This window comes from Cibotium barometz, chromosome 63, assembly GCF_041138505.1.
Source record: "Cibotium barometz isolate CiBa-2024 chromosome 63, ASM4113850v1, whole genome shotgun sequence".
NCBI lineage: Eukaryota > Viridiplantae > Streptophyta > Polypodiopsida > Cyatheales > Cibotiaceae > Cibotium > Cibotium barometz.
The window spans coordinates 21,826,352-21,841,943 of NC_141108.1; the positions used below are offsets into that span (position 1 = coordinate 21,826,352).

General features: G+C 48.1%; 1 protein-coding gene across 1 annotated transcript in view; it reads right to left on the bottom strand.

Moving 5' to 3' along the window:
• The window catches only part of LOC147603838 (spatacsin carboxy-terminus protein), a 131,734-nt gene that overhangs the window by 71,820 nt on the left and 44,322 nt on the right, over nucleotides 1-15,592 (bottom strand). Inside the window, exons 9-13 of the mRNA XM_086796368.1 lie at nucleotides 9,677-10,300; nucleotides 9,102-9,501; nucleotides 8,768-8,919; nucleotides 8,528-8,683; nucleotides 8,067-8,282 (exon numbers count right to left, since the gene is read on the bottom strand). Coding sequence (XP_086652494.1) covers nucleotides 8,067-8,282; nucleotides 8,528-8,683; nucleotides 8,768-8,919; nucleotides 9,102-9,501; nucleotides 9,677-10,300 — 1,548 coding nt within the window. The remainder of the gene's footprint in view (nucleotides 1-8,066; nucleotides 8,283-8,527; nucleotides 8,684-8,767; nucleotides 8,920-9,101; nucleotides 9,502-9,676; nucleotides 10,301-15,592) is intronic.

Consider the following 15,592-nt stretch of genomic DNA (forward strand, 5'->3'; position numbering starts at 1 on the left):
GTTTCTTAGAGAGCACTATGCTTCACCTGGGCTTTGAGCCAGTTTGGATTCGAGGAGTGGTGACTCTATATTCCACAGCTCGTAGCCAGGTGCTGATGGCAGGAGGACAGGGGCCGAGTTTTGAGTTGACCAGATCAGTCCGTCAGGGGTGTCCTCTCGCCCCTTTTCTTTTTCTCTTCTTTGCTGAGGCTATGAGCATGTATCTGACGGCAGAGGAGGTTGGTTTGAGAGGACTCCAGCTCCCAGTTGGGGGGGAGGACCTGCTCGATGCTGAGTTTGCTGATGACACGGGTTTATTTTTGCATGGCCAAGAGGCCAATCTTCAACGGACAGAGCAGTCACTTCAGGTTTTTAGTGCAGCTTCGGGAGCATTGATCAATTCGCGCAAGACAGTGGCCTTTTGGATCAGTAGCGCTCCCACTCCGGCATGGAGCCCAGACCCGGGTTTTAGATGGATTCCTCCTGGCACAGCAGTGCGGTATTTGGGATGCCAGATTGGACTAGATTTGTCACCTGAGCAGCAGATTGCCCCGCTTCTTCTGAGCATTCGGAAGAAGCTTTTGTATTGGAGTACAGCTCGGCTATCCTTGGCTGGGAGGGTGGTGGTGGCAAATCAGGTGCTTTTAGCGACCATGTGGTACATCACGTCTTGCTCGATCTTCTTGAGCTCTTGCATCAACCAGGTACAGAGGCTGACCAGGAACTTTCTTTGGTCTGGGCGGGATGGTCAGCCAGCCTGGGCTAAGGTTGCTTGGGCAGTTATTACACTTCCGATGGCCCAGGGGGGCTTGGGCATTATAGATCCAGTTGATCAGAGTAGAGCCTTATTGGGGAAGCTTATTGTTCGGGGGCTGCTTCCAGGCGCTGAGCCTTGGAAGGAGCTTCTTTTTCAGCGGCTGCAGGCTAGGGCTCCCCCAGCAGGGGGCACTTGGGCACCAGAGAAACGATAGATCTTCATAGAGATGAGGAGGACAGGCCTCAGTAGAGGATGGGAGGACAGATTTGCCTTGAGCATCCTACGAGCTTGGGAGTTGCTGAGACCGGGACTCTCTCAGAGACCTCCTTCTTGTGATGAGGAGCGGGCCAGACAGCCACTCATCTGGAGCCCAGCGGTACGCACAGAGCAGGGTCACATGCTGGGTTCTCGGCCTCGTCTAGCCTGGGGACCATTGGCGGCAGGCCCAGCACGTAGTTTTGGAGACTGGCAGGCCTTCTGCAGTCTCCTAGAGGAGATCCAGGTGGAGAGGCTGAGTCACTTCAGAGAGGGGCTGATTATGAGGGATGACATTCAGGAGGCACTCACAGAGGAGTGGTTCACGCCTCTCGAGCCAATGGCCCCACGGTGGATGGGAGCCTTTACACAGTTGGAGATCCTGATTGCTGTCAGAGCTTGCACTGAGGATGGTAGATGCCTCTACTATGAGATCCAGGATGAGGGCAGACTTCAGAGAGTGGAGGCGGAGTCGCCTTTGGTTGCAGAGTGCATCTTTCAGAGGATAAAGGTAGTGGCCGCCGCTTCCCGGAAGTGGCATATTGATCCAGACCCTGCAGATGTGGACTCTTGATTGGCGCATATGGGCATATGCAGCGCGCCCCTTGGCCCGGCTCCAGTGGGACCCTGGCGAGTACGAGTGGCATGATCCTTATGCATCCCCTGAGGCCACAGAGATCACCTTTTTCCAGTACACTGTTCGGTTGGGGAGACATTTTTTGACGCGCAGGATGATGGTCTCTCCAGCTGCATCGGAGCATTGGCGGCTACAGGGACTCTCACAAGAGTTCCTGGAGGATTTTTGGACCAGGCTCTGGGCTAGTCGACAGGCACGCAGGATCTCGACTTTCCAGTGGGCTGGTCGCCCACACGGGCTCTGCAGTTGGCACCTGGCTTGTCTACAGTGGTCTTCCGGCAGCCTGCGTTTGATCCGGCCACCCTTTGGAGACACAGAGACATTGCCTCTGGGACTGTCCTCAGGCGCAGCAAATTTGGCTACGCATGCTGCGCATTCTGGCCCCCCTCTCTAGGACTGTCCTGAGGCGCAACAGATTTGGCTGCTGATTTTTGGACCAGGCTCTGGGCTAGTCGACAGGCACGCAGGATCTCGACTTTCCAGTGCCTGGTCGCCCACAGGGGCTCTGCAGTTGGCACCTGGCTTGTCTACAGTGGTCTTCCGGCGGCCTGCGTCCGATGCAGCCACCCTTTGGAGACACAGAGACATTGCCTCTGGGACTGTCCTCAAGCGCAGCAGATTTGGCTGGGGATGCTGCGCATTCTGGCCCCCTCTCTCCAGAGGGCATGTTTACGTGGGGTGCCGCTGCTTGGTCGACTTCGTCAAGGCCTGCTATGGGCTATGAGACAGAGCAGGACAGCCAGGCCATCAGATTCATTAGGGGCCAGCCTCGCCTTCTTCCTTCATCGGATTTCTCGTCCGCCAACTGGACACAGGAGAGGGATATACGATGGGAGCTCCTCAGTAGCCTCACCATCTGGTTCACCTGGAGAGCCCGGTGTTTCAGGGCCTTTGAGGGGAGACCGGAGCCACCAGCAGAGACTGTCCGGGGGATTTGGCAGGAGTTGATCCACACCCTGCGAGGACAGTATGACCACATCCGGGGCGACTCGGATGAGGCGATCTTGCGGCACCAAGCCTTTCACACCACTTGGTGCAGCGGCCCCTTCTATACCCTACACGCGGGTTCTCCCCGCTGGCACTACAGGCCACCTGTTTGGCTGTTTCCCCCTCCTATTGTATGATATAGCCCCTCAGTTCTTTGTGCTGATATTTGTACTTTTCTGCACCTAGGGAGAGTCTCCCTAGCTGCCTTGCTTGGATCTCTGCTCTGTTTTTTTATGAACAAGAGAGAGTCTTCTGTAGCCCTACAGGCGTTTTTTTAATATAACTAATGAAAGGATCTTTTCTGGAAATATATATATATCAAGCATGGGGCTGAAGAGTATGGCCAAGAGGTCTCCACGTGGAAAGGTAGCTTGATGGCGGTGGAGCATGTCCTAGATCTGGAGCTGATGAGGTGATCGTGGCTGATGGGGGGGTCGAGGGCGTCGGGCATGCCAGAGTGCAGAGGCTCGGTCCGAGGTAACTCCTCTCAGGCGATGTAGGTCCAGAGTAGCTCATGGAGGGTCCACAAGATCCACTATGTCGGTGTCCTCCACCTCCTGGGTCCGGAAGAAACTAGTGATGGTTGGCTGGCGAGGGAGGGGGCAGGGTGGCTGGGGCCGAGGCTCTCTCAAGAGGGTGTCCCTGTGTCTGTGGAGCTCAAGCAGGAACAGGCCCAGGCAACGCTGGTCCTGGAAGTCAATGATCCTGGAGAGTGGACCGAATCCCTCACGAAATAGACAGTGAAACCTCCCGCGGATCTCATAGTATACTGGCCAACGGCATATGTAATGCTCCTCCGTCTCAACCTCTGTGTAGCATAGTCGGCAGATCCTCTCCTCTCTGGGTCTCCGTATGAGCTTCCGAGCTCTGAAGATGCGCTTAGCAGCTAGCTCTACCTGTCTCCACTATGAGGCGGTGGGATGGAACCCGTATCTGGCCAATCGTAATCCGCATGGCATGGGACATGTGAACACTCAAGTAGCCCGGCTCTTGGATGAATCCATCCTCAGTGAGTGTGAGGAAGTGATCTCTGTAGAAGTGCATCTTCGTGGGGAGCTCCGGAGGTGTGATCCATGTGCAATGTGTGTAGAGGCTGAGAAGATCTGACCAGATAACCCGGTTGGTATCCTCGTGAGACAGCCGGAGAAAAGGGGAGTCCAAACTATACTGAAGGGGGGGGGGGGGGGGGGTAGGCGGTCCATGCAGAGCCCATATACTGAGAACCAAGTGGAAACTAGTGCATACCATACTCCAGAGTGCCCCTCAAGTGCTAGCTGTCTGGAGGACTCCAGGGCAAGCCTCCTCGGGTACCTGTGGGGATCCATGTGACTAATGCGATGGAGGTATGTGACTGTCTGGAAGAGTGCCTCCACTACCATCGGGGTTGCAGCAAACTCTTCCTGGATAATCTGGTGTGGGACTACTGATGGTTTGCTGTGGATCATATGGGAGAACATCATGACATGGGGCCTCTCAACTTGCTGCCAATCCTCATCGGATAAATCTCGCCCCCAAAAAGCTACTCCATACATCAAGGCTGGTGTGACGAGGGTGTCAAAAAGCCAGCCCTTCATCCTGGGCTCTTGGAAATGTGCCTAGAAGCACTGCCGCTCAAGTAAGCTCAAGGTTGCATATCCCCGCGTCACTTTGGCATGTGCTGCGGGAAGCATGGTAAAGCTTGGGCCACTGAAAGTGACACCAAGGTAGACATAGGATGAGACAATCTCCACAGGATCCCCTCTATATGTGAAGCTCGATCTGGATGTGAAGGGGCAAGAGGTATTAGGATGTGAAGGGGCGAGAGGTATTGAAGACCATTACCTTGGTTTTACCAAGGTTAACAGAGAGGTCCCGTTGAGTGCAAAAGTCATGTAAGGCATCCAATTGTCTCTGAAGCCCTTCGGCTGAGTTTGAGAGGAGGACGATGTCATATGCATAAAGTAGTATGGGGATCAATATGCCTGCCAGTGTGGGACCAGCCCCACCTAATCCGGCCGTCAATGAAGCTCGAGATCTCATCAATGTAGAGGCCGAAAAGAGGGGGTGATAGAGGGCAGCCCTGTTTCACCCCAACAATGCTGGAAATCTCCTGTGATGTACCTCCAGGGACTCTCACTTGTCTGGTGACGGACTCATAGAGGGCGATGATGCTCCAAATCGTGTCAGATGGGACTCCAATCTCCTGTAGACAGTGTAGGAGGCGGGCTCGGGCACAGTATCAAAAGCTTTGCGGAAATCCACAAAGCAGCAGTAAATCCTCTGATGTTGTGCTCTACCCTCCTCGATGATGGCACGGAGGGTGAAGATGTGGTCAAGGGTAGAGTAGCTCATTCGAAAGCCAGCTTGTCCTGAGGCTCTGCATCCCTAGCTCTCTACAAATGAACTGAGCTCCACCTCTAGCACTGATCCATAAAGTTTGGCCAATGTCTGGCCAATCATGATCGTCCTGTAGTTATTAGGATCAAGTGGATCTCCGGCTTTGAGGATGGGGGTGATGGTGTTGTGGACCAAGAGGGTGGAAATCCTTCACAAAGGGCTCTATTGAACATGTAGGCTAGTAGGGGCGCCAGGGTATCATCAACATGCAAGATGTACTCGGCAGTGAGTCCCTCATGATCTTGGGCTCGCCCATTGCATAGTCTACGAATGGCCTTGAGGACCATGCCCTTTGTGAAGAAGGTGGAGGTGGTGGGGGGGGGATCTGGTGGTGGGGGTAGGGGTGGCTGATGGGGGATACGATAGAGGGAGCGTACACAGGAGTGCCATGTGTCCGGGCAAGTGATAGGTGTGGGAGGGCGATGTTCTCGGAGTTTCCTCCAGGCCTCTTTGCAGTTCGGCCCTAAGAAAAATCGGTATAACTCATCCTCTTTCCGAGCATAGAACTCCCATTTCTTGCGTTGGGTGAGCCGTTGAGAAATCCGTTGCGGTTGGCAATTCGTGATTTGCCCATTCCGTACCTCATGCTTAAGACGAGAGCGTGTGGCCCAACATTCATCATCATACCAACAGTTGTGGGGCATGGAACCGCAAGGTGGCTTGGCGGTAGACCGCTGTGTGCAGATGAAAGAAGCAGTGGCGGATGTGTGGAGTATGGTGGTGAGTTGTGTTGTGAGGGTGGATAGGGGGACAGTAGGTTCCACATCCTGGAGTTGGCGGTAGATGTGGTTGGAGTAAACAAGGTCAAGCTCATGATCAAAAAGAACGTAAGTGTAATGTGAGATGGGGGGTGGTGGTGGAGGGACGGGTGGTGTGCAGGTAAGAGTGAATGAGAGATAGGCATGGTCAGCTTCAAAAGGGGGTGGCGGAATGGAGAAGTCGGGGATAAGGTGTGCCAAAGCCGGAGATCCCATAAGGTAGTCGACAGTGCTAGTACCTCATGAGTGGGGGAAGGAGGTGAGGGCGCCGGAGGAGGGCCATCGGGACATCCCGTTATAGATAACGAGACCATGTGCAGCTCCCAACTCTAAGAAATATCTCCCATACACTGTGACCTCCTCACGGTCCTGTGATGATCGCTGTAGCCCTGTGTCAGTGATGTCCAGCTCCTGTAGTCTCATAGGGTCATCTAGAGTGGGACCTGCTAACTTCCCGTCCTAGCGTTGAAATCCCCGAGCAAGAGGACTTCCCCCAACTGTGAGAACTCCATGATATCCCCGTATAATGGTAAGTACGGTGACTGGCCATGCTGTAGCCGCACCCAAAGATATCGTGCATCCTCATCCTTCCAGATGATGCTGAGAATCTTTCGGAGATGGGATCTAAAAAGGACAGCTACCCCCCCCCCCCCCCCCCCCCCCCCCGAGCCACGTACTCCTCCTGATGTGCGGGTCTCGCCTCGAAAAGCTGACTCCCACTCATACCTGGCTATGTATGGTAAGCCCCTCTCAGGGCTCTGATGAGTCTCTGTATAAAAAATGACATCCCTGTGCCTGTGAGAATCTCGCTCAAGCCTCCTGGATTCGACCACAGCATGCCATTGCAGTTCCATACTGCCAACCCCAGGTGTTTGGTCTCATAGACCCCGCGTCCCTATTTGGGACGGCGCTCAATGATAATGACTCTACCATCTCTGTAGATAGCCCACTTGCCTGCTCTGCGGGCCTCATGAACAGTCACCATCGCCTCATGCCGATGTGCCACCTGTGCTGGAGTGAGATCATCTCCCATGTACACCTGTGTGCCCTTGAGGGCAGCCCGCCTGTCTAAATAGTAAGAAGGCCTGTCTGCTGGTGCCATCAGGGAATCTAATGATGAGGGGTCGCTCTCGTGTCATATCCTTTCCTGCCCTCCATGTATCTGCAAAGGGGGGGGGCGATCCCGTCCACTCCTAGCATCTCGCAAAACGTCATGGCATCCTCCTTGGCGGAAGCCCCCGTACTCGCACATGGAGGGCCCTATCCTTCCTGCGTTTCTCCTCCTCGATAGTCTCATGTATGATGCTCTGTGGGGGTTGGTGCTTCTTTACCACCTCCACCCAATCTTTCTTAGTGGTCTGCAGTTCTTCCCGCAGCTTTCAACTGCTCCAAGTCAGTCCTTAAACCCTCCTGAATATTCAGTTCCCCTTCCTCCACTGTATGGTCCTTGACCGTAGCCTTTAGGGCTTCCATTTCTGCCCAGAGTTCCCCTATCATTGGGGCAGCCTCTGGCATTCCTGTTTGTTGCAGCTGGGTCTCTTTCAACATCTGAATCACCTCTTCCTGGTGGTTCACCTGGGCTGCCAGTTCTTCAATCTTGTTGTTCTTTCCCTGTATCTCCTTGCGGAGGCCTTTCAACTGTTTTTCATGTTGGTTCAGAACCCTGTCCAGCACCTTCTTCTTTGTTCACCCAGTAACTTCTTGGTGTTGTCCTCCACTGTCTTGATGTACGCCTCCAGCTCCTGTACGTTCATTGTGGCTATTTCCCCTAGTTGCTGCCTTGGGGGCCTGAGCAAGGGCGGGTAGGAAAAGGGAGGCAGACTCACAGGGCAGAAGGCGCAGCACGACACCCAAAAGGGCGGCGCACAGAGTAGCGCAGCGCACGGAGCAAGGGCGGCAGGCAGCACAGAGCAGCACGGGCAGGGGAGACCACCAGCGCGCAGCACGAGCAGGGAGGGGGGTGGGAAAAGGGAGGCGGACTCACAGGGCAGAGAGAGAGAGAGAGAGAGAGAGAGAGAGAGTGGAGGAGGGAGGAGGAGAGTTAAGTTGTTCTTTCCCTTAGCTGACAAATTGTTAGCCTTATTTTTTGTGGTTGTAAAGGGCATTTATCGTAGAATATGCAGAAACGAACATCCTTCTGTAAAACTATGGTTTTGAATTTTAAATCATGTCTTTTGAACACTGAACTCAACTGCATGAGTTAACAAGATAACAGAGTTGACTAGGAAGCCAACCTTATGATTAACTGTAAAAATATAAGGCACCAAATCTAGTAAGACAGACATATGAAGTGGATTCAACAGGCTAGTTTACTCACAGAGGCAAGATACTTTTCCTCCTGCATTGTCAATGGAGAGAGAACTGCATGCAGTTCAGATGACATATGTAGCTGTCCTCTCTGAAACTTTCCAACATGTTCCCGAATAAGAGATCCTTGGGCATTAAAATTCTGCAGCCTTAGTGCAAGAAGCGAGTTAAATGCCGCCATTGCACGACCCCTTCGAAGATGGTGCTCTACTCCAACTGCTTTGTCCTGCGATTGCATGATCAACACAGCAGTCAACTACCAAGAACCTTCTGGTTTCACCAAAGAACAATATACAGCACTGAGAATTTTTGAGAAATCTGTAAGGATAACGTTAAAACGAGGAAAAAAAACAATCACACATTGATCCGAGAGTTCAAGTTAGGCTCTCTAACTAAATCCATTAATATTTTGAAGCACTAAAGCTGTTTGATCGCATCCATGCTCTAATCATTGTTGAGCCTCAACTGTACCTCAAACTTTGAGGATGCATAGAGTTCGTCCTCGATGCTTTTCTGCAGTGCAGTTTCCCATGAAACAGGGTCAACTTCACCCATTGCTATTCCAGCGTATTGCACAAGATGTTCACTCCCACCCTGAAGGACTCCTTGGCCTCCACCAACAGGGCCCTGCTAGTAAACAGAAATAAACAACGTTCTTAGTTTGTCGACAAGATGGTTGGCAATCTTGGCTCATCGAACCAGGAGGCCCACCTGGACAGCTAATTGAAGCAACTGTTGAACGCCCTTTGGGAGCCAACGAGGTATCATTTGAAGCAGAGATGTGTCACCACACGCAGAAGAAAATATCTGTTCACGCCACTGTAGGTAGCCAGCAAGTCCTGGTTTGCTCCTTGCTGTAGTAACTGTCACATCATCAATGAGAGCACTGACTGTTACAGACAGAAGAAATACTTCAACCTATTAAAATATGTAGATAAACGTTTTTTTTAATCCAACTCTTGCCGAGAGCACTAACTGTTACAGACAGAAGAAATCCTTAAACCTATTAAAACATGTGGATACACTTTTTTATTAAAAAAATTACCAGTTCTTGGAGGAGAGCTTGTTGTAAAACACCAAGTATTTGGACTGAAACAAGCAGCTACTAAAGTGCGCCAAAGAGTGGGATATTTTTGCAGTACTGGTCGAAGATTCTCTAAAGTACACTGCCAAGAGGGTCCATCATATCTATTGACACTGCCAGTGCATAGACATTTTTCCAATGCTACAGGCGCATACATCAGTGTAGAAAGAGCCATCATCTCTCCCCCAACCATAGCCATATCATCAACAGTTAAAATAAACTCGTCAATGTCAGTTGCAGTAGATAACTGCCCTGGGCTGAAATTGTGAGCAAGGATTGTGCGGGCATTGGCAAAGGATGCATCGTACTCACGGCCCTTGATTCGAGAAAAGAGCAGCCACAAAGCCCATTGGCAATCTCCCTGGACAAACCACTCAGAAAAAGATTAGAGTCCCGCAGAAAACTTCAGATGGTAGGAATAGAAAGAGGGGAAAAACTTTTAGAAGAAAGCAAAAATAAGCCCTCTTATAGAAAACCTAAGCATAAGCAGCTCTCAAGAATCCCAAATTTATGAAGATCCCGTAAGTAATAATTACCACGACAGCCTGCATTACTATTGATGACATTGTATCAAGTGCTAGGGAGTGATGATCCAGGTAAATTGCCATGAAATTAGGTAATAAATGCCGCACACAATGGCGCAGGGCCAGTTCATGCATTGCCTGCTCAGCTTCTTTATAAAGCTTGCTTTTCTTTTGAGATCTGCTATGAAAATCTGATTTACCAGACTTCTCAGACATCATCCCAGCTCTTGCAAGCAATGATATCAATTCCCTTGTGCCATGCCAATAGCTGCGCAAAAAAATATGGCTTTTGGCCAACTTTTCTTCCATCATTTGACAAATCCAACCCGTGCAGACATTCCCCAAAGCCACATCCAGAAATTTTACTCTGGGTATGATCATCTCCACAGCGTCAACATCTAATCCATTTAATCCATCTTGAGACTTTCTTTCCTCCACTTTTGTTTCATCACCTAGAACTGACGTAAACTCAGGGCTGTCCAAGCAAACCCGTAGTTCTCCTTCTCGCAGCACTGAATCAGGAATTGAACCTAGCAAAGAGGAAACTTCAGTCCAATCATGGCGAGTAATTGCAGTCTGTAAGCAGGCCTCCCAAGAGACTGTATCTACCAGAAATGTTTCCTGATCAATGTAGACCTGCAAAATAAATGAAACCCCTAAATAATTTTTGCAATATTAACACAATGAAATTGACATAGGCAGACCCATCTAGATTAAAAAGACACTGCACGAAGCCACTGGTTGTTTAGATTTAGAAATAATTATGGAAGAATATGGAGACGCCAGTGGAGACGACACTCAAGAAAATTCTATATGCCTTGCATTAAGTAAATCTTTAGAAAACCAATGGGTGTGTAGCCTAGCAGTGTGGGTTTGTAAGTAGGAAGGGGGAGGTTCCAAGTTCAAATCCCCGCAAGCAAGCCAATTGTGGTCATAATTGTACCGCCTTCAGATAAAAGACCAAGCCATCTATGGATGGGCACCCAAGTTGCTACACACACACACACACACACACACATAGATGGAAGATACACACACTTTTTTTTTTTTTGTAAAGCTTCATGTCATTAATTACAGGTGGGAAACCTCAAAACGAGGAAAATCCACCAAAAAGACCATATACAAGGGAGACTACTAGAGTGATCACTATGTTCAGTGTGAACATAGTTAAACATCTAAAAACAATCTGTAAAAAGAGCATACAGAGATGAGTCAATCTCATGAAGAGAGAGACAGTCATATAAAGATTGCTGAAGAGAGGAACGGAAGAATGAGTAAGCATCCAAATGAGGCCAGCAAAAACTATCCTGTTGCGAGACTGCCAAGTAGTCCATAAAGCCCAGTAGCGAACCCAATCAAAGAAGACTTTATAGGATCTAAGGGGTGAAGGGAGAAGACCGAAGATCCAAAAGTATTTCCCAAAGGGTGCCTGTCGGAAGCGGGCTCTCAAACGTGTAGCAATCCGATCCAATAACGTCCTAGTCAGAGGACAAATCCACAAAAGATGAAAGACTGTCTCTTGAGAAGCACCACAACTATGACAAGTTGAAGGTGCCAAAAGTCGCCTAGCCAAGAAAAGGCCGACTGGCAAGACTCCAATCAAGCATCTCCATAAAAAAAGTTTACTTTTCAAAGGAAGACTGCATTTCCAAAGAGAATGAAGCCGCTGTTTCCACCAAGCCTGACTTTTATGAAGATGCCAAATCTGATTTGCATGTTCTTGAACCCAAGAGGCAGGCAACAAGAGCTGCAAGATACACACACACACACGCACACACACACATATATATATATATATATAGTGTGTGCAAAATATATTTTTGGAGTGAAGGTTTTTTAGGATTGGCCTACCATCAAAACAAGACAACAACAAGGCTAACCAAGCTGTCTATGGGTGGGCACCCAAGTTGCTACTAATATATATATTACACACACTTTCTTTTTGTAAAAAGCTATGTTCTATTGGTTCACTATACAAAGAAAGAAGTCCTCAAAAGTGAGCCAAACTTCATGAAGAATAGTCACACAAGTTAAAAACACTGAAAAAACAAAGTCAATTGGACATCACTGATCTGATCCAGATGAATGCTGTCAGAGACAAACACTGATGCAAGGATTGACGAAATAATGATAGCGTGAAATCCAAACGGAATGAAAAACCAACTGATTTCTTGCATGCCATATTGTCCACAAAGCCCAATATCTAGTCCACATTAGAAAGGATTGTGCATGATCCAATCTAGAAGACCACCTACCAAACAACCAAAAAAATCTATAGAATGAATACCCTCGGAATCTGAGTTTACGAGAGTGAAATTTGCCGAAGGAAACTTTTGGTCTCTGGACAAGACCAAAGAAGATGCATCACTGTTTCCTTTATGCAAAACGACAAGGAGGGCATTTCGCAACAACTATGTGTCTTTTTTCAAGAAATTCTCCAACTGGGAGCACTCCTAACAAGCATCGCCATAAAAATAATCTAGATTTGAGTCGCAATTTACTATGCCACATTTTCTTCAGGTTTTGTTTCCACCAACGGGGTGTCTTAGTGAGGAGCCAAATCTTAATCAATTTGTAGATCAAAGCAACCGAAACCTTAGAGAAAGAGAAACTAGGATAAGGTCCAGGATCTACCCTTTGGAAAATCAAAATCCTACGTCCTTTCACCATCCGGAACAACCATAAAAGGAGTAAAAGGCTACAAGTGTTCCTGTAACATGCGCCATAAAGGTCTATAGTGCATACCCAACTGCCAACGGCTTTGAGCTCAAGGAAAGGACAGAACATTTCCTTCAGCATCAACAACATCTTGGCAAACCTAAATGCCTTTTGTAGAAAGAAAGTAAGCTCGCCGTGGAGATCGGAGAGCCGAAGGAGCAAGCAATGCTCGGCTTCAAAAGACATTTCTTGTCTCAAAGTATTGCAGTCTCAAGAGGTCTACCCCCACCAAATATATTGCAAAACAAGCTTCCCGTCCGCAAGGAGACAAGAGACATAAGGGCATCCAGAAATCTTACCCCCACATAGCCAAATAAAAGTTCCCAATGAGTTAGCTGCCATTTGCCAAACGCATCTATGTTCACATTAAAGCAAAGAGCTGCAATCATAAGCACCCAGGGTTGCTGTGCAAAAAATGTCGGAAGCAAAGTGACTTTGTGTGCCAAAACATGATAATGGATATTAAAAATGTTAAGCCCTCCATGCATTTTCGGTGAGCATATGAACTCATACTTAAGGAGACACAAGGCCTCTTTATAATGAAAATCTTGCCAAAAGATCTCAATGCTTCTTGTCATAAAACAAGAGATTTGGTTTTTACTATTTATACTATGTGCGAAGAGGGAGAAAAAATTTGAATGTAAGCCATCAAAATTGATTGAGCTATTCTCAATCTGACAGAAGTGGGTAAGTAGAGAGTTTCCAATATTCCAATTTAATCATAAGTTTTTGCAACACCCAATCTCTAGCATCACGAAATGAAAGATTCCATCCCACAGGATATCCCAACTATCTGACATGTTGTGTAGGTGATATGATTTGCCCAAGCCATAGAATGTTGTGCCACTGAGCTTCGCTAAGGGGCAATCGTTTTGATTTTTTAAAATTGATAAAAAGACATGTTTCCATTCCAAACATATGCAAGGCGTTCATAAGACATTGCAGATCCGATTGCATATCCTCAGGAAAGAAGAAAGATTCATCAGCATATGCCAGAGCAACCAAATGCCAACCATCAAGGAGACAAAGCCCATGTAACCTGTTAGCCTCAGTGAGCTTATCCATATATGTCAAGAAGGGATGAGTAGCAATAGCATAGAGCAAGGCACTGAGAGGGAAGCCTTATCGAAAATGATCTACCCAAAACCCATTGAGAGGATAAGCCTTTTCTCAAAATGCATGTGGCAATGCTATCTCGATACGACCAATAAATTATGTTCTGCATTTTTGGACGGAAGCCCATGCCTTCTGTAATGTAATCCCATTGGACTGTATCAAAAGCCTTAGCAACATCAACCTGCAATAAGATCACATCTTGCTTGGTATATTTTGCATACTCTATGCCAACATAGACATTAGTAATGTTATCTGTTATTTGTCTACGAGAATCAAAACCATATTGCGTTGGATGCAAATAACTATTCAATCTTTTTGAAAGAACTCCACAATCCATCCATCCCATCCTCGAGTCTTCCATTTACCAAGCGCCTTTACTGCCCTGTTTGGTTCCATAGCTGAAAACATGGACTCCAAATCAACCACTTCATCCATATCTACAATGTTGGAAACATGAGACAGAAGCTCCTACCGAGCCCTACCTCTCTTATCACGAGAAGTGGCTGTCCATAAATGTCTCAATCCAATTTGAGGGCCTTACTCTCAACTCCAGAGATGCTAGATTATCCATATACAAATGCCATAACATAGCCCAACACAAGGCAACCATAAACAGTGGTGGCTAGTTCAGGAAGTACAAGAGCTGGTACAAGAAGTACAATGGCACTGGCTGGAAATCATAATACAATGATTAAATACCCTTGCCTTCAGTATTTCTTCATGATGGAAGCATAGTTGTCACGGTACAAAAATACAATACCGTACAATAGGATACCATATGGGAATTTTCGGTACGATATGAAATTTTCAAATACCGTACGATAAAATACGATTTTTTTATTAACACTTACAAACTATGGAGCTTCAAGCTTGAATGTGAGGGAAGGTTGGGGAGGTGAGGAGTCTACAATGCTTGAGGAACCAGAACATGGAGATGTGTCTCTCCCACTTGTATCTCCCAATTGTCTCCAAAAAACAACCTGCATGGGTAATGCATTACCAAAGGTCTCCCAGTGTAGCGTTTATGACTACGGAACCATCCTTGCACAAATACAAGCAGTGCATCTAGGGTGATAGGTTTAGGGACTCCCCTCTAGATCAAAATGGCCATGTCCAAATCTTCTCCCTCGTATATAACTTGAGGATCTCGCTGTCTAGCCTACCTATACCACGGACCTCCAAGTGATGTAACAAGATTATCTCATCCTACCAATCAAGTGTACACTACCAGTCTACCTTGCCCAATTTTTTAGGTCTCTCAGCAACCCCATATGGAATACTGAGTGGACACGAAAGTTGCGAAGTATTGCAGGCATTTGGAATCTTCGTTAAGTAGGATTTCTATATTTTTTTTAGCATTTGGAAATTTTTTTCGGGGGAGGGGGGGAGAGAGAGACTCATGCCGTGCGAACCGTACGGTATGAATGGGTTCGTACCGGTACGAAAAACAACTATGGATGGAAGCCTTCAAAACAATCTCCCACAACCGGTATACCTCATGAGCAGCCTGAGAGAGAGAAAGAAAGAAAGAAAGAAAGATTTTATTAACGTCTTCCAAAAGACCGAACTCGGCCTATGAGACAAATCGGAGTACCTGTATGGGGTATCCTCTGTCATCCCAACAAAATGAAAAAGTACTGAACAAAAAAGCTGAATCTGGGTGTGCAGGGGATGGAGCTCTACTACTAGGAGAATGCAAAGCTACATGCATGGAGTATACAATCGTGATATGCAACCTAGCTAGCTAGCTCCATCCTGTACCATACTGGGGGTATAAAATGGTATACATCAGTGAAGGGGGTGTCCACAGCTCCCTGAAGAACATGCCTGGGTGTGCTCTGAAGCGAGCCAGTCGCTCCGCACCCTCTCTGAGAAACTAAGCTCTGATCTCTGTCATCTCTCTCTGGTATAGGCGTGGTGTCCGAAAGCCAGGTGTCCTCTGTCTCCTGCGGGCTCTAAGTGTCTGCTCTCTGGAGAGTAATTCCCTGCCGTGTAGGGGCTGGGAGGGGGATGGATCTCTGAACAAATGTAGTAATCTGTGTCTGTCGCCCCCCCTCTGGAGCCGTCTGAGCGTGTAATAATGTCTCTCTGTGG